General features: G+C 40.7%; 1 protein-coding gene across 2 annotated transcripts; it reads right to left on the reverse strand.

The window, feature by feature from the left end:
• Positions 1–10695: 10695 nt before the first annotated feature.
• LOC110487017 (T-box transcription factor TBX20) lies at positions 10696–25420 on the reverse strand. 2 transcript variants are annotated; one of them, XM_021558916.3, is made up of 9 exons: positions 24981–25420; positions 23289–23523; positions 22330–22494; positions 21900–22008; positions 16925–17083; positions 16384–16460; positions 14753–14779; positions 14474–14583; positions 10696–14231 (listed from the first exon to the last, which is right to left on the reverse strand). In XM_021558916.3, exons 1-9 carry the CDS (start codon positions 25105–25107, stop codon positions 13891–13893), a joined length of 1350 nt encoding a protein of 449 aa, XP_021414591.1. In that variant the 5' UTR covers positions 25108–25420; the 3' UTR covers positions 10696–13890. The 2 variants fall into 2 exon arrangements, with proteins under 2 accessions (XP_021414591.1, XP_021414602.1); XM_021558927.3 differs by lacking the exon at positions 14753–14779.
• Positions 25421–26339: the final 919 nt, after the last annotated feature.

Consider the following 26339-nt stretch of genomic DNA (forward strand, 5'->3'; position numbering starts at 1 on the left):
TATTTGATTATACAGACAATCTGAAATTTTTATCACAGTGATATTTCTCATACAAACTAGTAGAGTAGCAGTTAATCTCAACCAGTAAAGACTGGCATGTATGTTGTTGATGTTGGTTCTGTATGTGCAGTTAAGGGCAAGGAGTGCTGCTCTGTACTGAACCAGCTGTAGCTTTGCTACGTCTTTCTCTGCTGCACTTGACCATATTATCAAGATGGGACAAGACCAGAGACTTAACAGCTAGTACAGTTGATGTTTGTGTCAAAAATGCTTTTTATAATAGACATAACCCTCTACATCTTCACAGCAACTCATAGGTAGGTGTCAGTAGGAGCAGGGAGATGTGACATTAACTGGAGAGAGAGAGAAGAGAGACAGGGAGAGACCGCCACGCGACAGAAAGAGAAAGAAAACAGTTATGATCTGAACATAACAGTGTGCCATTGGAAGGGAGGACAGGAGCAGGTGACCCAACTGTGGTTTGTGACTACTATGAATTCCCATTGTAGCCATTCAGTTGCAGTCAGTCTGTTAAAGATTTTTAGGTTGTACTGTTACCTGTTTTGTAAAATAGAAAACGGTTGAAAAATGTATATATACCTAAAAAAAAAATGGGGCTCATGGGGCTTTTTACATGGATATGCCCAGTTTTTAAAAAATGTATTATTGTACCTTTATTTAACTAGGCAAGTCAGTTAAGAACAAATTCTTATTTACAATGACGGCCTACCCCGGCCAAACCTGGACAATGCTGGGCTAATTGTGTGCCGCCCTATGGAACTCCCAATCACGGTCGGATGGGATGCAGCCTGGATTCGAAACAGGTACTGCAGTGACGCCTCTTGCACTAATTGACCCAATAATAATAATAATAATAATAATTTATTACATTTGTTAAGCGCTTTTCACTATATAGAATAATGTCAAAGTGTATCAAATAAAAAATGAAAACAAAATCGAAAATAAATGTATAGAACTAAGTTCCCAACGGCCGTGCTCAAACACACACACACACACACACACACACACACACACACACACACACACTTTTTGTATCGTTAGAGAAAAGAAAGACCCTCACACTGCTCCTGCCAGTAGGCTCGTTCCAGAAAAAAGGGGACATTAAAGTAACAGGGTTGACCATAACATAGTTGAGGTTTTCATCCTTCTTACAGTCAAATTACCAAATCGCCCTTTAGTAGCCTCATGGGTGGAATGTTATTCATATTTTTCATAATTTCATAATTAATTAACATTATGAATAAATAAAAACACAGAAAATCCGGTGTTTCTATGTCAAACAGTTGTGTTATATTTCAGTCTACTGTGATGTATATAAAGTGTAATATTGGGAGGCAAACTCAAAATGAAATACATTTCAACTCCATATCTGACATGGTACAGGTGTCTTATTTTTTAAGTCCATAACCATGTGTGAGGTGTATATTTTTTATTTCAAAGTAAGTTTGTTTAAGACTATCAAGAAACACTGATTTGCCCACTGCAGTAAATCAGACATAACTCCTCTTGTGACAGGGGGAGTAGAAGCTTTTTGTGTGCAACAGAGGGGAAAATGGACGCAAGCTTCACCAAAAAAATGTAAGCTGTTAAAACACTTACTGTACACAATTTTTTTTAACACAGTTCCAGCCAACAGTATTTCTCAGTTGCAATAATTTAATGTCGTCTGTTGCACACAGGTGTTTGGAGACGCTAGATAGCTAACTAACCAGACGCTAGATAGTTGGACTAGCAACAGAAAGGTTGCAAGATTGAATCCCCGAGCTGACAATGTAAAAATAATCTGTCGTTCTGCCCCTGAACAAGGCAGTTAACCCACTGTTCCTAGGCTGTCTTTGAACATAAGAATTTGTTCTTAACTGACTTGCCTAGTTAAATAAAATAATAAATCAAATAAAAACTCTGCCCTATAGTAGGCCTACCCCGATGCAATGCTGGTAGTCACCAGAAGATGGTGACAGAGGCTTATAAATGCAGGGAAGGATGTCTCCAACTTCAATGATGCTTATTGACTTACTGAGAGGTTCTCTATTTGTCCTGCAGTTGGTGCCATTATGGATCAGAAAAGCTGCGTGGTTTGGATTTTAGAACTGTTCAGCTGTCTCTTGGTGATCTTCAGTGCATGCAGTGCACCTTTTTAGTGTCCACTGAACCTGAGTGCTTCTCAGTGTAGAGAGCTATTTATAAGCCTTCAGACATACCATATTTACTCATCTGTATATCCTTTTGTCTGTTACAGAGAGTATTGGAGCTGGATGCCCATGTAATTTACCATTACAGTTTTTTCCAACTGCTTACACACAAAATCTTTTCATGTCACATGATTTTTGAAACCTCTCACTCAAAGTGCAAAACTACACCCCAAATGTGAAAAACCATAAGCTATTTCTCAGCCTTTGATTCAGTTGTCAATTGCATAAAACACTTTTTTCAAAATACTACACACAATTCTCTACCTAAAACACAAAAATCTAACAGGAAGTGACTTGCTTTCCTTTTCCAAACACAACCAATCAAAATGCTACACTTATTCACCAGGTCACACACCGACTCCTCACATGTGCAAACACTAATAGCTTAACTGATCACTAACCAATCACTGCTTTACTGTAGTATAGGCCTATAAATAGGTCAAAGGTCAGATTACCTGTTTTGAACAATGGATGCCAAAAATGGACAGAGAGCAAGAGGAGTAGGAGGGAAAGGAAGAGGACAAGGGCAAAGAAGAGACGGAAGGAGAGGCATCTCTAATGAGATTAGGGCAACATTTGTTGATCATGTGATCAACCACGGTTTGACCATGAGAGAGGCTGGACTGAGAGTCCAGCCCAATTTGAGTCGATTTACAGTGGCGTCCATAATTCGAACCTTCAGAAATGAGAACAGGTATGCAACTATCTAATGACTATTTTAGCATTACAGTAATGTACTGTAAAATACGTATGACTTCATAGTATTGCATAAACATTTGTAACTCTAAGCCATCCATTTACTGCACTGCAAGTATCGTGGCCAGACTCAGGCCGGAGAAGAGATGAAGCGTAGCTTAGCACTGGTGACTGCCCCCCCCCAATTCCTGTACTGCCCCCTTGGGACGCCACACACACAATTGTGAAATGTAGATGTAAGCCTATGAAAGACCAAAGAGCTTTAGATTTAGAACAACAGTGTTTACATGGTATATCCAAAAATGTAGTATTATGAAAGCAGTGTTGGCCATTTGATGCAAATGCTTCATTCTGACATGTGTTTATGGCATTTTGAATGCAGTGTTACATTTTGAAGGAGATGTGAGGCATTTTGCATTTTGTGTGTGCAGTTTTGGGAATTGTGTGTAGAGATCTGAAAAAAAGGAGACAGTTTTGAAAACGTGTGTAAGCAGTTGGAAAAACACTGTAAGATGAGGTGAGAACATTTATCTTTGTATGAGCATGGCCTTATTTCTATAACAGCATATTAGATGACTGTCATTCATATTCCACTCACACAGCTCAATGTAACATCGATAGATTTAGCCTACTACATTACATTTTCCCTATGAGGAAAGGGAAAGGTCGAGAGAAATCGAGAGAAATATTTGAGTAATCAAGGTGACCAAGCGATTAAAAAAAACTTCCAAGCCAAACCTTCAGACCATAACCACTAGCCACTACACACAGCCTACATCGTTGTCACCATATTAGCTAATGTCATAGACAACATAGCTTCTAGAACTAACGCGTTAGTAAACCTGCCACAATCAGGCAGTACAGGTGTACAGCAAGCAGTTCAGCAGTTACACTGGCATGCTCCGGTGGCAATACATTTATAAAACCAAAAGCTTACCTCGACTTGGAAGAGTTGCAATGTTGGATAGCCATAGCCAGCTAGATAACATAGAGGGAGCTCTGTTTGAGCCGGTTGTTTGAGTAGGTTAAACTAGCTAAGTAAGTGAAAGTGAAAAAAATATATAACTAAATATAGCTAGCTCTCTCTCTCTCTCCCTTGCGTTTCCTTCATTTTTTAAGAAATGTATTTGTTCGAAACTGTTCAACTATTGTCTTTCCCTCTCTGAGTCAACTACTCACCACATTTTATGCACTGCAGTGCTAGCTAGCTGTAGCTTATGCATTCAGTACTAGATTCATTTTCTGATCCTTTGATTGGGTGGACAACATGTCAGTTCATGCTGCAAGAGCTCTGATAACTTGGAGGACGTTCTCTGGAAGTTGTCATAATTACTGTGTAAGTCTATGGATGGGGTGAGAACCATGTGCCTCGTCGATTTTTATTGGAAGTCAATGTACCCAGAGGAGGATGGAAACTAGCTGTCCTCTGGCAACACCTGGTGCTACCCCAGAGAGTGCTGTTGAGGCTACTGTAGACCTTCATTGCGAAACAGTGTGTTTTAATTCATTCTTTGGTGACGTGATATTTTAATGTTTCACTATTTTTATTTGTATGAAATTCACTGAGGAGGATGGTCCTCCACTGAACACACACACACACACACACACACACACACACACACACACACACACCCTTATTCCATCCTTATCCCTCCCCTGGACACAGATAGGGAGGTGAGTGGGAAATGGCATAGACAGCAATGCACTTCGGGGTCCTCCAAAACCCTCTAATCAAATGAGGATGGATTTTGTGTAGTTCATTGTAGAAGCACAATTAATTATGCATGACAGCGGCTTGACGGGCCTTTCATTTCCTTACATGCCCCCCTAAGCGACTGATCAAATCGAGTTACTGTCCCTCCCTCCACCCAAGGTTGGGCTATCCTTAGTAGGAGGGGAGATTTTAAACAGGGTGTTTGGGGTCTTGTATGACATTTCATCATCATTATAACTCTTGTTATGCAGTGCTCCCCTCTATTTCTCTCCTATCATGCCTTGTTGTCTGGATAATCTGTGGGTGATTTGTATACCTGCCATGAAGTGAGAAAGGCGAATCTGGCATTTTGGAACCAACATTTAATTGATGGAGAAAGTAAGTTCCACAACCTAAGAATAGGAGACCATAACTATTGAATAGATAATATTTAACAATGTTGAATTGATTTTGTGTCAAAATGGCCACAGAGATTAAGCTTTTGGAAAGTTGTTTTACCAACAAAAATGTAAAACCTAAACCAGGGGTCTCCTGGAGCGCTACCCTCCTGTAGGTTTTTACCCCAGTTGGAGTGAAAACGTACAGGACGGTAGCTCTCCAGGAACAGGGCTGGAGAGCCCTGACCTAAACTGATTTAAACCCTGAGTGAAACGATCAACTTACTATACTGTGACAGGTTAGGAACCGACGTGTTTCCCAAGGGACCCTAATTAGTGGCGAACATCTGAAACATATACAAGCACCCCTTAGACCTGCAGAGGTGAGTGCTTTTGTCCTGAAGGTCCTGTGTATTATTGGTTAACAACCATTTTCTGATCATGCTGTTTTGAGGAAGTGTTTCAGGTGTGGTTGAGAGTTTGCTGATAAGGTCTATTTGTTTATGTTGATCAGTATTTATTCAAGTCTGACAACATTTAAAAGTATATTGTGTAAAGTTATGTCACTGCAATAATGTATTTATAAATGGGCCTAGAACCTGTGACTTTGAACAGATGTTATGAAATCGAGCACAAAAAGGTAGGAAGGTTGATGTCTATTTTTCTTCAATTTATGCTTCTTTCAAATCAGTGCTCACCGAGAAAATATGACAAGGAAATTAGTCTTGCACACGATTTGGACATGGCCAGACCTTGTTCCTGCAGATATAGGCCTAACATGTTATATGTAGCTAGACTCTACCTTTAGCTGTTAGATAAACTACAGGTCATCACACCAAAAACCACAGCCTCTCAGTGCGTTGAACAGTCTTCCAAAATGTATGCAGGCCTGTCCTCCATCCCAGACGCTTTAAACGACCGACCACTAAAAGAACAGAGAAAAAAAGGGGAAAAGCTAAATTGATGGAAATGACATTAGATTCGTCTCGCGCTCCTCCGTGTGTAAATTATACCGTGATGCCCTAAAATGGACTCTCCGGCCCAAGTGCTCCTTCCAATTTGTTTGTCCATACCTCACGGTGGTTCGCCTGCCCTTCCCCTAATCCCTTTAATCCAATCAGCGTCGTACTGGATGCTATTTATTTGTTTATTTATTTATTTCCAAAGGATGTAACTGATTCTTATCAGGGGTAGATGTGGGCCCCTTCCTCCTGGTGAAACGGTGACTAACGTCCTGCGATCGATCCCTCGTTTTGTCTGCTTCTGCGCTGATGGTTATGGCGCTGGAGCGAGAGAGAGGCAGGGGATGTGTTGTGTGTTCAGAAGGAGACAGATGGGTTGTCAGTGCATGTTTAGTATGTTTATGGGGTGGAAGATAAAGATATACAATACCAGTCAAAATGTTGGACACACCTACTCATTCAATGTTTTTCTTTATTTTTTTACTGTTTTCTACATTGTAGAATACTAGTTAATACATCAAAACTGTGAAATAACACACATGGAACCATGTAGTAAAACAAAAAAGTGTTAAACAGGCCCGCCAGGACCGCCACAGGAAAGGAAGACCCAGAGTTACCTCTGCTGCAGAGGACAAGTTCATTAGAGTTACCAGCCTCAGATTGCAGCCCAAATAAATAAAGAAATGCTTCACGGAGTTCAAGTAACAAGACACATCTCAACATCAACTGTTCAGAGGAGACTGTGTGAGTCAGGCCTTCATGGTCGAATTGCTGCAAAGAAACCACTACTAAAGGACACCAATAATAAGAAGAGACTTGCTTGGGCCAAGAAACACGAGCAATGGACATTAGACCGATGGAAATCTGTCCTTTGGTCTAATCAGTCCAAATTTGAGATTTTTGGTTCCAACCTCTGTGTCTTTGTGAGACGCAGAGTAGGTGAACGGATGATCTCCGCATGTGTGGTTTCCACCGTGAAGCATGGAGGAGGAGGTGTGATGGTGCTTTGCTGGTGATACTGTCAGTGATTTATTTAGAATTCAGGCACACTTAACCAGCATGGCTACCACAGCATTCTGCAGCTTAGTGGACTATCATTTGTTTTTCAGCAGGACAATGACCCAACATCATTCCAGGATAGTTAAGGGCTATTTGACCAAGAATGACCTGGCGTCCACAATCCCCCGACCTCAACCCAATTGACATGGTTTAGGATGCAGAGTGAAGGAAAAGCAGCCAACAAGTGATCAGCATATGTGGGAATTCCTTTGATAATGTTGGAAAAGAATTCCAGGTGGAGCTGGTTGAGAGAATGCCAATAGTGTGCAAAGCTGTCATCAAAGCAAAAGGGTGGCTACTTTGAAGAATCTCAAATATAAAATATTTTTGTATTTGTTTAACACTTTTTTGGTTACTACATGATTCCATATGTGTTGTTTCATAGTTTTGATGTCTTCAATATTATTCTACAATGTAGAAAATAGTAAAAATAAAGAAAAACCCTTGAATGAGTAGGTGTGTCCAAACTTTTGACTGGTACTGTATATATATATATATATATATATATTAACGATCAGGGTGGTAAATGTTTGGTGTGTTAACTTGAAGAGTGATACAAACAACGAGGGTTAAAATAAAATCAATAAAATCACATTTGGTCAACCATTGCACCACCCGGGAGGCCCTATGAACAGCATTTTTACATAGGTATTCCTCTTGTCCAGATGGGATAGGGCAGTGTGCAGTGTGATGGCGATTGCATCATCAGTGGACCTATTGGGGCGGTAAGCAAATTGGAGTGGGTCTAGGGTATCAGGTAGGGTGGAGGGGATATGATCCTTGACTAGTCTCTCAAAGCACTTCATGATGACAGAAGTGAGTGCAAAGGGGCAATAGTCATTTAGTTCAGTTACCTTAGCTTTCTTGGGAATAGGAACAATAGTGGTCATCTTGACGCATGTGGGGACAGCAGACTGGAATAGGGATTGATTGAATATGTCCGTAAACACACCAGCCAGCTGGTCTGCGCCTGCTCTGAGGACGCGGCTGGGGATGCCGTCTGGGCCGGCAGCCTTGCAAAGGTTAACATGTATAAATGTTTTACTCAGGTTGGCCACGGAGAAGGAGAGTGTCAGTGGCACTGCATTGTCCTCAAAGCGAGCAAAGAAGTTATTTAATTTGTCTGGGAGCAAGACGTCGATGTCCGCGATGGGGCTGGTTTTCTTTTTTGTAATCTGTGATTGACTGTAGACCCTGCCACATACGTCTCGTGTTTGAGCCATTGAATTGTAACTTGAATTGCTACTTTGTCTCTATACTGACGCTTTGCTTGTTTGATTGGTTGGAGAGGGGGCTCAGTGAGGGCCCAGAGTGAGTCTTGGTGCGTTTTGTAGAGTTAGCAGAGGCACTAATGTGGTGCATGCTAGTGTGTTTATTGACAGAAAGTAGTGCCAGAAGAATGGTGCCCACATTTTAGATAAGAGAGACACCTGGGGTGGCAGGGTAGCCTAGTGGTTAGAGCGGTGGACTAGTAACCTGAAGGTTGCAAGTTCAAATCCCAGAGCTGACAAGGTACAAATCTGTCATTTTGCCCCTGAACAGGCAGTTAACCCACTGTTCCTAGGCCGTCATTGAAAATAAGAATTTGTTCTTAACTGACTTGCCTAGTTAAACAAAGGTAAAAAAATATAAAAATAAATGTTTGATGTGTTTCCATTTACACTTGGACACTAGCCAGTGTGTTGTTGGAGATAATGATACATGTCCGTCTCATCATTAGCCTAGCTGAATAGAGTGCACATGAATCATCATCTCTCTGTACATGCAACGAAGGGTCAGGAAATGTATGCTTTTGAGTCAGTAAAACATGTCTTTCTATCAGCCACTGTGGGGTGCTCTAGGATTTCCCTCCTCTTACCCCAACAGTCTCAGCCAGTAGAGCTGGGCTTTGTGTCAACAAGAGAGGATGGATACATGTATATTTAGACGTGAAGGATTGAGTTATGATTATGTTATGGGGTGATTTGACCTTTCATCCTAAAGTCGACAATCTACAATTTCTTCATTCTCAAGAGGGCAGCTCAAAGAAACACTGAACATGCTTCAAATGTAACACACCCGTGCATAGTCCCGTGTTACATTCTAGTCAGAGGACACTGAAGTAAATAATGTTGACTTTCCAAATAGAAGATACTTAAATGATTTGTGAATGAACCGTAACTTGTTGACAATCATTTTTTTAAAGCGTTGTTGTTGGACTCTCTTTTGTTATTCTTTATTGTGCACGGTGTAACTTTGTCTGTTATTGTTTATAGTGCTAGCTGTAACTTTGTCTGTTTTTGTTTATAGTGCTAGCTGTAACTTTGTCTGTTTTTGTTTATAGTGCTAGCTGTAACTTTGTCTGTTATTGTTTATAGTGCTAGCTGTAACTTTGTCTGTTATTGTTTATAGTGCTAGGTGTAACTTTGTCTGTTTTTGTTTATAGTGCTAGGTGAAACGTTGTCTGTTATTGTTTATAGTGCTAGGTGTAACTTTGTCTGTTATTGTTTATAGTGCTAGGTGTAACTTTGTCTGTTATTGTTTATAGTGCTAGGTGAAACGTTGTCTGTTATTGTTTATAGTGCTAGGTGTAACTTTGTCTGTTATTGTTTATAGTGCTAGCTGTAACTTTGTCTGTTTTTGTTTATAGTGCTAGGTGAAACGTTGTCTGTTATTGTTTATAGTGCTAGGTGTAACTTTGTCTGTTATTGTTTATAGTGCTAGGTGTAACTTTGTCTGTTATTGTTTATAGTGCTAGCTGTAACTTTGTCTGTTATTGTTTATAGTGCTAGCTGTAACTTTGTCTGTTATTGTTTATAGTGCTAGGTGTAACTTTGTCTGTTATTGTTTATAGTGCTAGGTGTAACTTTGTCTGTTATTGTTTATAGTGCTAGGTGTAACTTTGTCTGTTATTGTTTATAGTGCTAGGTGTAACTTTGTCTGTTATTGTTTATAGTGCTAGGTGTAACTTTGTCTGTTATTGTTTATAGTGCTAGGTGAAACGTTGGGCGCCCAAAGAGGACACAGAGAACGGCAAAGTTCGCTGGAGATGTACTGTTGAGGTCCTTTGCTTTACTAGTAGCTGAAAAGAATGAGTCAAGTAAGTCAAGGGCGTGTGTTACTGTCTAGTGTATTGAGATATTTAAAGAGATTCTCCGGTACTTTTGAATATTCTTTTGCCAGTAGTTCTGAAAGTATCACTCACGAGCCAAAAGTGGTCCCCGAAAATTGCGTATCATGTCACATATTGTATGTGCAGATATGTGCACCACGTCATTGTTCTCTCACTCTGCTGTGTGTGCATCTTGCTAGCTGTCATTCAAAACGGCGATGGCCCACATGGGGGGAAAATATAGGGAAAAGGGCGGCGTAAAGCTACCATAAAACAATCGCTTTGAAACTAGGGATTTCATGGCTAATGGAGGTAAGATGGTAGTTCTGCTCTTAGATTATGCATGTATGAACTACACATTGACACATCCAACCCAAAGCGGGAGGTTTAAAAAATACTTCCTAGTCCCCAATGTTCTGGAGCATGTCTTTAAATGCATTTCACATAAAGATTGATCTTATTAGCTGTTACAGTTCTGTACAACTCTAGTTATGGTCCTGATGGAAAGCGATGGAAACACTAACACTTCAGTTTATACATGATGTGCGATTCATTGCATAAAAATAAATAACACTTTGAGACATTTTGGGGTGATGTATATATATTTCTTATGGTTTACAAATAACATATATTTTGAAGCGTCAGATAGTACATTACACATGATCATTTTCAGAGCAGAAATAAATATATTGCACTTAGAAAATCAACAAAACAAATCTTGTTAGACGTCATCCTGTATATTTAGATTACACTTAAAGTAATAATAAAAACACAGCAAAAACATGACAAAATCCTTGCAGATCTATTTCCCATGGCATACTTTGAGTGTGCGTACACATTGTTCAAAATGGAAAGTTGAAAGTTACAATCCCCCCCTTCTACCAAGACTTGGTGAGATTGGCAGACTGCCTACACAAGGACATATTCATAGATGGGGAGTCAAGTCCAGATGTAGGCTATAGATTGAAGAGAACACCAGTTGAAGACCTTTGTTAGAGTTCTTATGCGCAAATTGTTTAACATTGAAAACACTTGCCTCTTTCAACTGAACGCCTTAGAGTTAGTGCTCTCACTGGCAATCATCATCTCTGATAGCACCTTGATAAAGCCTCCAAATCCATGCATTGTGTAGGCTACTGAGAGTTGTCTACTGAGAGTTGTCCTACAACACGTTTTCAACTAAAAACATCCTGCAAAACTGATTCCAACTTCAAACCTGCTGACTGCTTGTGGACACATGGTATGCAAGTGGTGAGTAAGTGTCAACAGTAATGTAAGCTAAATGCAGAGTTAGTGCCCACAATAATATTGTGTTAATTGTAGCCTAATTTATGTGTGTTTTTTGGCTCCATGTGATTGGTTTGTTCAGTATAACGAAATTGAGAGACTCAACATTGAAAACAAAACCAACAATGAAATACTGTATTAGACCTTCACTTCCATCCAAGTTTGTCCCATTTTGCCCCAAAAAGAGAGATCTTCATACTAAAAATAATTGTCAGGATGTCTTAGCTGTGAATTAGAGGTTTACAAAGTTGCCTTAGTTGTAATTTTCTTGACAAAATAGGAACGGCATTTTACAATAACATCTGTGTTACGGTGGTAACAAACTGTATGAGACATCATTGAGTGGATGAATCCATCTGCAATTATTCTTTTTTTGAGAGGAGTGGCACTACAAAGGACCCGATGCATACACTGTATGTTTTGTGTCACTAGCTTAGCTTCTGTGTCATTTTGGTTAGAAGGGGCTAGCTGATAAATCGCCAATGGTGTGACGACCACCCTCCTCTAAGGGGAGGCAACACTGAGTCATTATTTACAGGTGTGGACTTTCTCCCAGAGTGCTGTAGTGTCGACACAGCCTGAGGCAGACATAGATCAGGCTACAGTAATCAGGCTACAGTAATCAGGTTTTAGTAATCAGGCTACAGTAATCAGGCTTCAGTAATCAGGCTTCAGTAATCAGGCTTCAGTAATCAGGCTTCAGTAATCAGACTACAGTAATCAGGCTACAGTAATCAGGCTACAGTAATCAGACTACAGTAATCAGGCTACAGTAATCAGACTACAGTAATCAGGCTATAGTGTGGCGCCAGAGATTAGGTATTGGTTAGGTGGTGAATCAAGCTTCAGGCCAATACAACAAGAGAAAGTCCATCTTTGCCTTTCAGGGCAGCAGAGTTTGCTGGTTTTCTCTTCCTCTTGGTACTTCATTTATACATTACTGATTTGCGATTGATTGGTTAGAGAAGACAATCCGCTGGTGTTGGGGATACGTTACGACGTAGCGTGATTTCAGCGCTCTGGGACTTCGCTAGAGAGGTCCTCCAAAGGTCTTCTAGGGCCCATCCACATGTGAGACATGAACAAACATCACTTTCCATTGACCACACAAATCAAATACATGTACATGTTTTACTCATTGTATGTAGTACACACAAACATTATGAGGTGAATATAAGCTTTTTGGATGACATAGAAAACTGAAAAAGTAGTTTGAGACCTGGTTGGGGTGAGGATTTTTTTAAACAAATGTTTTCTGTGTTATCTTTTGCAAACAGCATGCTTCCTATGATATGGCACTCTATGACATTCATCTTATAGTTTGTGTCCTGTGTGTGTGTAGTGTGTGTGTTGTGTGTGTGTGTGTGTGTGTGTGTGTGTGTGTGTGTGTGTGTGTGTGTGTGTGTGTGTGTGTGTGTGTGTGTGTGTGTGTGTGTGTGTGTGTGTGTGTGTGTGTATCTTTCTGTACTGCTATCAAACGTGATCATCTTCCATTGTAACTTCTTCACAGTACACATGGCTGGCTTTTTAGATGGGAAATAAACAATTGGTTTCGCTCTGTCTCTAGGGCATCTATGCGCACAAATCTGACTACCATGGCAACAGCCAACCTGACTGGAGGAGGCTATAGGATTCTGCCTGCAGAGGAAGCTTAACAGAGTTTGAGTACAAGCAGGAGAGGAGAGATGTTGCCTCTACCCTCCCTGTGAGTTTTGGTTAGCAAGCAGGGGGAATCCTTTGACTCAGTCTAAAATGGCTGCCATTCCTCCATGACCCAGCAGCTGGAGTGAAGATAGTTATCCTCCGTGGCCACAAGCGGTGCCCAGGATTGGAAGTTGTGCACTCCCGTAAACTTTTGGAGTCCCATATTCTTCATTGTCCTCAGAAGCTGTTAGATAACTAACAATTACCACACCCTCTGGTTTTAATGTTCGTAAACCAGACAGTTCACTGGTTCTCCTGTCCATGCTTTTCTGGAGAGTGGGTGCAAAATGAACATTGTAACCAACCGTTGGAGGGCAGGGGCAAACGACAGTCATCACAAGCAGACCATTACCTATTTCCCACAACACATCACTGTGCATGGTCATCAGTCCTCAGCATCTTTGTTGTGGATTTTTCTTTTATACCTGGATCATCAGTTTTCATATCTGGGTCGTAAATATTCATATGCAGGTCATAAGTGTTCATATCTGGTGTTCATATCAGTCTGTGGGTCTCTGTGTCTGTTCCACCAGGTCCCGTAGGAGTCTGTTTCCTCTCCGGTTCAGCTGTCAGCATGCAGGACAGCAGCCAGGCAGCCTCTCCAGGTCGTCCAGTCAGTCGCCTCGGCCAGACGGCTTATTATTTACAAGGACACGGTGGTGACGATGGGTGATGATGCTGAGGCGGACAAATCGGTGAGTCTATCTACTTGTGTGTGGAAGTGTGTCTATAAGCTTAGTTGTAGCTGATGAGGGGCTACTCGGCCAGGCAGTCACCCCAGAGGGAGTCATACAAAGGGGGTCATGACGGTGGAGGAGTGGCGCAGTCCCTGGATGGCAGCGTAGGGGCCCTGCTGGAAGTAGTGGTGGTAGCGGGGCATATGGAAGGAGGGGAAGGAGGGCCCACCGCCCTGCATGGTGCCCGCCAGGGTCGAGTGTGTCAGGGGCATGCCCAGCCGGCTGTAAGGGGGCAGGGAGCCCTGGATGGGGTGGGGTAAGGGGGTGGCCAGGGAGGAGCTGCTGGAGCCCATGGCAGAGAGGGACTGGGGGTGCTGGAAGCCTGAGAAACCAGAGGTGGCGGTGACCCAGGAGCTCAGGGAGAGGTTGTCAGAGGCGGTGAACGCAGAACCTTCGAGTGAGATGGAGAAACACTGTTAGATACCTCTTACTATAATACGGTCATTGACGTTGCACTACATTGACTCAGCGACATTCTAGTGCTCCATTTATGTGAATGACGGTTGTTTGAATTATTTGGTCAAATAATGTGGTAGTAGTGCCACTGAACGACCCTCATTTGGCTCATTAGCACGATGTGCATCTTGTGAAACGTGTGTGATGCCATCATCAGTGTGTGACCAACTCTCTTACCCCTATGTGCGGCGTGGCTGTCATCCCCCAGTGTCTCCTCCTCACCTGCGTAGGTGCGTATTGGCGACCGTGCGTATGAGTGCTTGTGGATCAAACTCTCAACACTTTCCCTGCAGCAAAAACCAAAGAGAAAGGCCCAAAATATATCTCTATGTTCACTCTTAAACATATTGATACATTCACACCAAAATATGAAAATATCTTATTCTAATATAAAATGTACATTCAGTCCAATATATACTGTATCTGCATTCACACCAATACCCCAAAACAACTCACCAAGATATATCATGTCTTTGCAGTAACCTATAACCCAAATTATATCTTTTATAGTTATACTGGTGACAGACAATACTGAATGTACAGTATGTAGACAATAGATACACAACATATCAGCACACACAATATATCTGGACACAGTCAATATATCTGCACACAGTCAATATATCTGTACACACAGTTAATATATATCTGTGCACACAGTCAATATATCTGTACACACAGTCAATATATCTGTACACACAGTCAATATATCCGTACACACAGTCAATATATCTGTACACATTAGGTACTGTACGTAAAAATAACAAGCCCATAACAGTATAGTTAGAAAGGAAAATGTACGGTCTATAAAATCCCAGTGCAACAAAATCACACATAATGTAGATAAAGATAGAAAAGCCCAGAATACACAACAACATTTTTCAATAGTTGTGATACCTCTTTGGAGCATAAAAGCAAATATCCTTATTTTCTAAGTATCAAAGTACATAATTAAAGCAGTGTGTGTGTCTTAGTCTTAGTGTGTGTACTCTAACAGAAAGTGCATTAGTTCCTGTGAGTCTTGTCAGACAGCGTCTCAGTGACACAGAGAGGGACAGATATGGTGGTGGTGGAGGAGGAGGGTCGGTTGGACAGGAGTGGTCTGCATCACAAGAGCCATGCGTCCACATTAGCTCCCCAATTAGGTTAGGAAAGTGCAATATCTGTCAGCGGTGCAGTACAAATGTGTGTGTTTTTATCAGCTCTGGCCTGTCCGGCACAGAGGCCACAGTAGGCCACGACGCAGGGGGCTGGTTTCAATCAGTCACAGCAGCCAATCAAATTACACTGTGTTTTAGTGCAGTGGCTGACTCCAGACTAATGTGATTTCTGCAGCTCCCTGAAGATCAATTGATCAGATCTAATTCACAGCCCTCAAAAAGAGAAAGCCAGAAAGGGGGAGTCGGTTGTCTGGCTGTCTCTTGGCAGTCTTTGACTTTGCTTGTTTGGTTGGGAAATGGCCTGAGATGGTCTGATTTATCAGCTGATTTTGGCAATAGTGCTGGAATTGGTCAATCTAAAAAAAAAAGTGTGTTTGTTTGGCTGTAGGTCATAAAATCCTTTGGATTTGTGTGTGTGTGTGTGTGTGTGTGTGTGTGTGTGTGTGTGTGTGTGTGAGCCAGAAGTTTATAGTAGGGTGGGTTGGCATTGCACCCGGGGAAGTCACTCAGATAACCACAAGATATCTATAGAAACAACAATTTCAGACAATTACTGGCATTGAAATAAAAACCAACACTATACAGTAACACAGTCCTCTGTCTAGTTGTAAAACAAATTCAATGTCCTCTCTCCTCCTTTTTCTCTCAATTTCTCTGTAACATACACACGTATGCAAAACTGTACACATGCACACACACACACACACACACACACACACACACACACACACACACACACACACACACACACACACTCCTATTGATCAGAAATAAATAAACAACCCAGCATGTGCACTTGCTAATGAGTATATAGCTCCATAGCTAGCTCCTAACGCGACTACTCTCTCCCAGTTCTATTCCCCTTGTTCATCTTATCCACGCCGGACAGAAATAAACAAACAGGCAAAGACATAAAATTCCCTGTACCTCTCCATGTCCGTCAGTCGGGAGGAGTCTCGGAAGCCTTTCGCAAACGGGTTGCTGTCGATCTTCAGCTTGGTTATCTGGGAAGAAAGAGGCCCGCAAACAGATTAGATGCTATTTTCTCTTTTCTCTCTGTCTCAGAGTCTTATCCCTCTCCCTTTCTGTCTGTCTCGCTCTCTCTATCTTTTTCCATGGGATAGCCAGACTAAACACACAAAGGGAGTCAGCGAGGACCTGGGTGGCAGAACTGGCTTTAGGCAGAACTGGCTTTAGACAGAACTGAACACACTCCCTATGCATGTTGTCTGTAAAACAGCCACACAACCCCCTATATTCAACATATTGTCTCTACCCATAAACACTATCCAGCAACAGAGCACGTCCTCCCTGGTGACCCCTGGGTCACGTTCACTAGGCACCATACGGAAGAAAGGAGGTGGGAGTAACTGTAGTCAAATACGAAACGCTTGTCTTGGTTTTCAGTTGTGTGCATTAATAAATAAGATCCTGGTATAGAACAGTCGAGTAGTGATTTACTGCTCACCAGCTGGTTCTGGTAGGCTGTGACCGCGGTAAAGACAGTCTCGGTGAAAACGAAGGTGCGGAACTCCTCTGACTTGAGGTTGAGAAGGGAGGCGGTGTGGTCCTTCTTCTTGATGATGTGGACCCGGGGCTGGTACTTATGCATGGAGTTTAGTATGATCTATAGGGACACAGAGAAGGCAAAACACTGGGTTAGATAGAGAATGAGAGTGAGATGTGGAGTGAGATGACAGGAAGTAGAAAGAGAGAGCATGGTGATAGACGAGGCAAGGTGATCAAGTGAGAGAGGATGACTGGGGTGGCAGTAGGGAGGAGTGTGAAAAGATAAACATGTTAACAGCATGCAGTCTGAGACACATTTTCCTCAGCTCTTAGCTGTTCTGCTTGATCTCGATCTTCTGTGAAGATGGCGCTGCAGTGGATAGCAGCCGTCTTATGGGTTCCTGACCAATTCTGCTATTTTGTGTTTTTTTTATGCTGATCATATCTTTTTTGGTACATAATGTCTCCGACATCAGACTCAGGTAAGAAGAAGGGAGGAGGGTGTGTCTCTTTATTAACAACAGCTGGTGCACGTTCTCTAATGTTAAGGAAGACTCAAGTTTTTGCTCTCCTGAGTTAGAAAACCTCATGATAAGTTGCAGACCATACTTTCATCTATATTTTTCGTAGCTGTCTATTTACCACCACAAACCGATGCTGGCACTAAGACAACACTCAACAAGCTGCATATGGTTATAATCAAATAAGAAATGCACATTCAGAGGCAGAGTTTCTCGTGGTCGGTGATTTTACAGCAGGGAAACTGAAATCCATTTAAAATTTTTACCAGCATGTCACTTGTGGAACTTTAGGTGACAACTTTAGATCAACTTTATTCTACACACAGAAATGCTTACAGGGCCCTGCCTTTGGCAAATCAGACCATAACTCTATCCTCCTGCTTACATGCAAAAACACAAACAGGAAGTACCTGCCTGGGACTCTACCCACACACTTACACATACTTACACTGACACCCCAAAACACACATACACACACTACATATGCCCACACAAACGTAACATGTGTACACATGCATACTGACACCCCAACACACACATACACACACTACATATGCCCACACACGTAACATGTGTACACATGCACACTGACACCCCAACACACACATACACACACTACATATGCCCACACACACGTAACATGTGTACACATGCATACTGACACCCCAACACACACATACACACACTACATATGCCCACACACACGTAACATGTGTACACATGCATACTGACACCACACACACTCAAACTTAAACACCACCTACACTGCTGCTGCAGCTCAGTTAATTATCTATCCTGTTGGCTAGTCACTTTACCCCTACCTACGGTGCATTCGAAAAATGTTCAGAGCCCTTCACTTTTTCCACATTTTGTTATGTTACAGTCTGATTAAATTTTTTCCCTCATCAATCTACACACAATACCCCATAATGATAAAGCAATCAACAGGTTTTTAGACATTTTTGAAAATGAATAACAAATAAAAACAGAAATACCTTATTTACGTAAGATTTCAGACCCTTTCCTATGAGACTTGAAATTGAGCTCCTGTTGCATCCTGGTGCATCCTGTTTCCATTGATCATCCTTGAGATATTTCTACAACTTGATTGGAGTCCACCTGTGGTAAATTCAATTGAGTGGACATGATTTGGAAAGGCACACACACCTGTCTATATAAGGTCCCACAGTTGACAGTGCATGTCAGAGCAAAAACCAAGCCATGAGGTCGAAGGAATTGTCCGTAGAGCTCAGAGACAGGATTGTGTCAAGGCACAGATCTGGGGAAGGGTACCAAAATATTTTGCAGTGTTGAAGGTTGGCAGGTAGCCTAATGGTTAGAGCGTTGGGCCAGTAACCGAAAGGTTGCTAGATTGAATCCCCGAGCTGACAAGGTAAAAATCTGTTGTTCTTCCACTAAACAAGGCAGTTAACCCACTGTTCCTAGGCTGTCATTGTAAAGAAGAATTTGTTCTTAACTGACTTGCCTAGTTAACTACAGTAAAAAAAAATAAAAAGGTCCCCAAGAACACAGTGGCCTCCATCATTCTTAAATTGAAGAAGCTTGGAACCACCAAGACTCTTCCTAGAGCTGGCTGCCTGGCCAAACTGAGCAATTGGGGGAGAAGGACCTAGGTCAGGGAGGTGACCAAGAACCCGAAGGTCTCTCTGACAGAGCTCCAGAGTTCCTCTGTGGAGATGGGAGAACATTCCAGAATCACAACCGTCTCTGCAGCACTCCACCAATCACGCCTTAATTGTAGAGTGGCCAGACGGAAGCCACTCCTCAGTAAAAGGTACATGACCACCTGCTTGGAGTTTGCCAAAAGCACCTAAATAACTCTCAGACCATGAGAAACAAGATTCTCCGTTCTTAGGAAACCAAGATTTAACACTTTGGACTGAATGCCAAGCGTCATGTCTGGAGGAAACCTGGCATCATCCCTACAGTGAAGGTGCTGTGGGGATGTTTTTCAGTGGCAGGGACTGGGAGACTAGTCAGGATCGAGGGAAAGATGAGGGGAGCAAACCTTCTCCAGAGCGCTCCGGACCTCAGACTGGGGCGAAGGTTCACCTTCCAACAGCACAACGACCCTAATCACACAGCCAAGACAACGCAGGAGTGGCTTTGGGACAAGTCTCTGAATGTCCTTGCGTGACCCAGCCAGAGCCCGGACTTGAACCCGATCGAATATCTCTGGAGAGACCTGAAAATAGCTGTGCAGCGACGCTCTCCATCCAACCTGACAGAGCTTGAGAGGATCTGCAGAGAAGAATGGGAGAAACTCCCTAAATACAGGTGTGCCAAGCTTGTAGAGTCATATCCAGGAAGACCAGAGGCTGTAATCGCTGCCAAAGGTGCTTCAATAAAGTACTGAGTAAAGGGTCTGAATACTTATGTAAATGTGATATTGTCTTTTTTCCCATACATTTCCTAAAATAAAATTAAAATGTTTTTGCTTTGTCTTTATGGGGTATTGTGTGTAGATTGATGAAGGGGGGGCTGTAAGGCCCTTACAAAATGTGAAAAAGGTAATGGGGTCTGAATACTTTCCCAATGCACTGTATATCTACATATCTAACTCAATTACCTCATACCCTTGCACATCAAATCGGTAATGGTACTCCCTGTATATAGCCATGTTATTTGTATGCATTATTGTTATTCATGTATTTACAGTATTCTCCATTCATGTATTTACACTATTTATATTTTTATTGCATATTTGTTAGCTTTATTTTTAACTCAGCATTGTTGGAAAAGGACCCATAGGTAAGCTTTTCACTGTTAGTCTACACCTGCTGTTCACGAAGCATATGACAAGTACAATTTGATTTGATGAAGAGCATTTCTCCTTTATCTGACTCCGTAGCCTATACAGTGGCTCAGCAAGAATGGTCTATTGTGTTACTGTGTGGCTGTGGGGAGTTAGTCTGCTATACTCTGGTTCAGATCCCTATGATTCACATCTAGATTCATACTGTATACTGTATGTGAGACTATACTGGGCAAAGGAGATGTGGTATGGTATGGTGTCCTAAGAACTAGGAGTTCCTGCCTGCCTTCATCAACATTCAGCTACAATTCCCACAGTTGACACATCTCAACTTGAACTTGTGCATGTATAGGAAGCAATGGGAACAAAACGATTTATTGTTTGAAATATGCAGGCTTATCTCAAGTCAGAATTCCTGTTCCTGAGAATGATGAAACAGAGTGAGCTGTTGAAAGCTGCCTGTTAAAAGCTGCCAGGTGCACTATAACATTTGTGTCTTGTCAGTGCAATTTCAAATGACTAGCCTATAAAACGACATTCACTGTTAAGGTTTTCGAAAATTATTCTATTTGAATGCCAATTTATTCGTGCGGTTAAAAGCGTGCACGAATCTCTCTTAAATTCCATATTGGTAACCATTAGAGATATGTTTTAGATCAACAGGAAACATGGTGTGTTTTATCCTATATAATCGGCTTTATCGGTCTTTACATGCGTCACGAAAATCAAAATCCCATGACATCGTTCACATTGTTTAGCAAATATAGATCTGGTTTTGTCATCATATCGCAATGCTCTCGCCTTTAGGCCTACTCTTTTTATCTATCGGATACCACGGACATGCCCTCGAAATTAAACGTGTTTGTGCATAAATTCAAGGAGACGTTTTTCGCACAACCTGTTGGTTTGGTATGGTGTAGGCTAATCAGTGTATGATGTTTGCCTAATACTGTTAATAATGTGAATGAATGGTGTTGCATGGGACACATATTCCATTATTGTTATCATTTCTGCACTATAGGCTGAGAGTTCTTTAGTTTAGCACGTGTTTTTGCTTCTCCTTAAAATGTACGCCCTATTAATTTCCCTTACCGAAAAAAACCTGATTTCAATATAAATAAAATATAAATGTAAATAATAAAATATAACAGGATATTCACAGGTGAAACAAAGAAACGTGTGGATTTTGAATCCAACACGTCTCTGATTTACAGTTAAGAACCTTTCATTTCCCAATAACATGTGAAAGAGATTTGGAAAAAATAATTCCACGAGATTTTATGGAAAGTTTACAGAGCAATTCTTTCATCAATCATCTGCAAGTATGTTTATTTATTTATTAAACCCCATATAATCCCATCTAAACACAATTCTCGTACATCTTTTAGAAATATCCCCCAAATTATGATTTTCATTTGTCAATACTGTTTACACTTTCAGATAATATTTTTAAATCCAATATTGAACGGGGAAACTCTCCACAAGTCCTTGATCAGTTCTAAAATGAGGATAGCCTGTATGGGAGTTTTCTCAGGTTAGGCTATACAGCCTTCTAGTGATTTCATGTTTCAGTTCATGTCGGAAATAACATGAATCTGCTTCACTGTTTCAATACCAATGACAAATCAAGAACATACGTGTCCATGTTGGTCCAGTTCGTTGTTGGTGAGCTTTACTTTCTCGAAAGACACCATTTGTTTGAGCAGCTGTTCCCCAGTGAAAGGAGAGTCAGGGTGCACGTATAACCTGCAATATAAATACAATATGCATATTAAAATACATTTTACAATTGAAAAGGTCTATGCAAACACAGAAAAACCTATTATCATGCTATTCAAAATCAAAAAGGTCGATTTGTTCCAATGCAGACATTTGTCGGTCAAGTTAAAAAAAAATACTTCAAACATATATTTATCTAAGCCATATAGTGTATTTGCTATCTATATACCAATAATTAGCGTCATTGGCTACTACCACATACCATTTTGTGAATGCTTTTGACATGAAGACTCGTGCATTAAAAGCCTCTCAGTACCGAAAGACTAGTGTAAAAAAAAAGTCACCCACCTTGCAGGCAGAGGAGGGTCCGCCTTGCCCGCCACGAGCCAGGACGACCTGTGGTAGGCGTATCGGTAGCGTTTGTTGTCGACCGGAACAATGTCCATCAGCACGATGTATTTGGCGTCCGGGTCCACCCCGGAGAAGGACACACGGATGGTGGGGAACATTCTTCTGTTGGAGGGGAAGAGAGACGGTAAACACAACGACGAGACAAACCCACGCCAACCATTTTCGCTGAGAGGTAAATATTTACTCAAACCTAGGCTCCAAGTAAAATATAAGATGATGAGAGTCATATTTCACTGAATTAATTTGTCCATAAATATTATCAATGGCTCCCGTTTTGTATGAGGTTTATGTGTTTCCTTTATCTGTAGGCTATTTGATGAAACGTGTTTTTAGCGTGAGGCATATTCCCTATATGTTTTTTAACAGATATCCATGGCAGGGAGAATATTTGCCTACAATATATTTTGAACAGCATTACGTTTTTCGAGGAAAATTATTTTGCCTAAATGATGTTAATATTTATACAAATGTTTTTATTTCTCAACATTTAGAGTTTTAAATCGATTACATAATTACCCTTAGACTATATTAGAATATTTCCACGCATGGGAGGTGCGCTACATTGATTTGTGGTGCAATTATCGCACAGTTTACCTATGTAAATAAGCAGAATATCTCTGCCGAAATTAGTCTTATTATAGGGTACATATTAATTGAAAAAAAATATTAAATGAGCCTGCAAAATACAAAACAGAACATCCAATTACCCAATGCTTAATATGACATGGGTAATCAGATAGGTTAATAACGGTATTATAAAATGTAGCTTTAGTTTGCTTCTCAGGCTATAATTGTCGTTCACATTTAAAAAGTAAAGTAGGCCAATAGGCCTACGTGGTTGTCGATAATATAGGATTCGATAATATAATATTTTGTAGTGAGAAATTTAAGTTTACCTTCCGGATTTTGTGATGATCATCTCGGTGCCGAGATCATGGAACTTGTCCCAGAGTTCTTTGGTCTCTAAACTGCAGGAGATTTTGGCCATCTCCTCGCTGGGAACACTGGGAGTGGTGGGGATCAGCGGCTCTGTGCACACTGGAGGCGCGCTCCCGCTGAAATCTCCGAGCCCATCTAGAGAAGACAGCTCTCCCAAACCTTGGTTACAGGAGGACTTCTCCACGAATTGTTCTATGGATGAAAAAAACACCATGTTCAAATGCTGGTTTCATTTGTTTATTTTTACTGCAGCTAAAACATATATCTCTCTCTCTCTCTCTCTCTCTCTCTCTCTCTCTCGATATGTATGTGTATGTGTGTGTGTGTGTGTGTGTGTGTGTGAATTTTTACAATGCGTAGCCTGATATATGTTCAAAGCAATGTAAAAACTCATAGGCATAGATGTTTAAAAAATGTCATAAATTGGTTCTTATTATTTAGCTTTAAATTAATTAAACACAACTAGCCTAGTAGCCTATATATATATATATACATTCCAATGATTTGTATTCAAATAAATTTAAAACATTATCAATACATGTGAGGGGTATTTGACAAATGCAAGAATATACATTAAAAGTAAGATTCATGTTTTTTCTATTTGCTTTCAATTGAACGACATTAAATTAGCCTACTACAAATTTCAAAAGTGCAACTGAATCACAAAAACAACATATTGGTTATTTCAGTAGGCTACAAATGGCCATGCTATTTCGAATAGATATTCAGTTAAATTCAAAACACTTATTTTTTTACTCACAATGATATAGCTAACAGCAATGTCCGTGTTATATTTCTCTGTCAGTAATTGCATACAGGTCTAGTCTACTAACCCATGTCTCCATGAATTCACTGAATGCTAATATTTATTTGACGAAAAGGTTCAATTGTACCTTTTTCTTGGATAAATTGAAAAGTCAACTTGATTGAATAACATTTTCAGCAACATGTTTGCAATTATCAGCAAGCACCACTCTACAGCCAACGCAGCATGAAATGTCTGGATATAGAAAATTCTGATATAATGTTGATATCTCTGTTTCATTAGCCCATACACTTTTTGTTGACTCTGGATACAATAATCGGTTAATTCAGAGCCTATTCAGTGAACCATAGGCCTACTGAATACATATTTGCGTAGGCCAACATCTGTAAAATACGTCAATATTTTTTATGCTCGTGCTTTTTATGCTCGTGCTTTATGTTCGTATATTTTATTATTTCTTATTGTTGTTGCATTGTCGAGATGGAACCTGCAAGTAAGAATTTCCTTGAATGATGTATATCGAATGATGTACGTTTCGCGTACATACGACGAATAAAACTAGGAACTGAAACTTTTGCTTACAGTCTATGAACGGGGTTATGCACTGCCTGATTTTTGGACCAACATTTTGTGAAAGGTTATAAAAACATTGTCATGTGAGACATCTTAAATGAAGGTTCTCTGTCATTTCCCCATAGGCCCATAGAACATTATGGCTATAGAAGTAGGCCTATAAACAACCCTTTTTTTCTCCATAGCAAAATCGAAGTCAAGATTGATTTAAACAATCTAACAAACAATATAGCCAATAAAGGAAACTATCGATTGTAGGCTATATTGAAAATGTGAATTATATGTAAGGCACTGTGCGCGATCTGCTTACCAAGTGGCTTGATGGTGTTTTCATCGGTTTCCTTGTCCTTCGTTTTTCCACTTGACATGATAGCGGCTATCGAGAACGCGTTTGCCCTGGAGGAGAGCTGTGGCTTCGGGGAAGATGTGTACTCCATGGCGAGAGTAGTAGAAGTAAAACGTCCAAATCCGCTCGCGGAGTGAGCTCTGTAGATTTATTGTCAGGCTGCACACAAAAACGCTGAAAAAATGGAAGCTACTTCGACTGATTTTTGAACAAGTATGCTCTTCGTCTATTACAAAACAAAATTAAAACACTCTCCGTTTTTGACTCGTTGAGCACATTGTTAAAAACCGACTAATCGTTGTGCGTCTCCACTCCAGTGGCAAAGTCTTCATTGGGACTGTTGAATCTTTGCACTGCTCTTAATTTTAGCCAACTCCACTCCCCACTCCATCCCTATCGTGTGCAGCCAATCGCCGCCTCAGTGTCGACGTCACATACTGTCCTGCAAACTGAATTGAAGCCCAACAGCCTATTAAAAACACATTTTCTTCCGATTCCGACCATTAGCCCAAATCTAGAGGAAACCTAACCGCGACCCGACACTTCACACATCATGAGATAGGCTGGACGCACTTTTTTGTTGTTGTTGCTTGATTCGATCAGTTAATGTCGCCCGTTGAGTGATAAGATGATATGTACACTCATCTCTGATTGAGAAAAAATGCCGCATTTACATAATCGTCAATATTTAGGACAAAATTATAACTGTCGTCATAATTGAGCTTTTACCGTAAAAAAAATATTATGTTTAATTTCTGAGGTGCATCAAGCAATCGTTTTCAATTTGTTCGCCCCATCAAATTCCTATAATGATCATTTTGTTTATGATTGTGGAAGTCTGCAAAATTCTTCGATACATTTGAAAGCATGGAAGATGTCCTGTGTTCAGTGGTCATTTCAACTAATGTTATACCTACCTACCCATGGATTCTTGTACAATATACAGTGTAGGCCACACTTTCTCACATAATCTATACTAATGTATACTGATTTGTATAGGCTATGTTTTTTGTTGTAATTTGAGTCCGATAAATGTAACGAAATCTTTCATCAGAATATGTTTATAATATGTCGACACAGTTCTTGAATCCATAGCTCCGGAATTTGAGAGTTCCTAGGCCTATGCCTTTAAAAACTATATTTCAACTGGCTAACTAACATAATATAAATTCACATTCCAACTGGGAGCGTATTAAAATCTGCTCAAACAATCTATTCTGCAACACATTTAATCATTTACTCAAACTGATTTATAATAATAGCCGGGATACAAACTAATATTTTATTTATATTACAAATAGAGAGGGGAAGAGATACGGAATC

Source organism: Oncorhynchus mykiss, chromosome 2 (assembly GCF_057628025.1).
Source record: "Oncorhynchus mykiss isolate SJ-2025 chromosome 2, ASM5762802v1, whole genome shotgun sequence".
Taxonomy (NCBI): domain Eukaryota; kingdom Metazoa; phylum Chordata; class Actinopteri; order Salmoniformes; family Salmonidae; genus Oncorhynchus; species Oncorhynchus mykiss.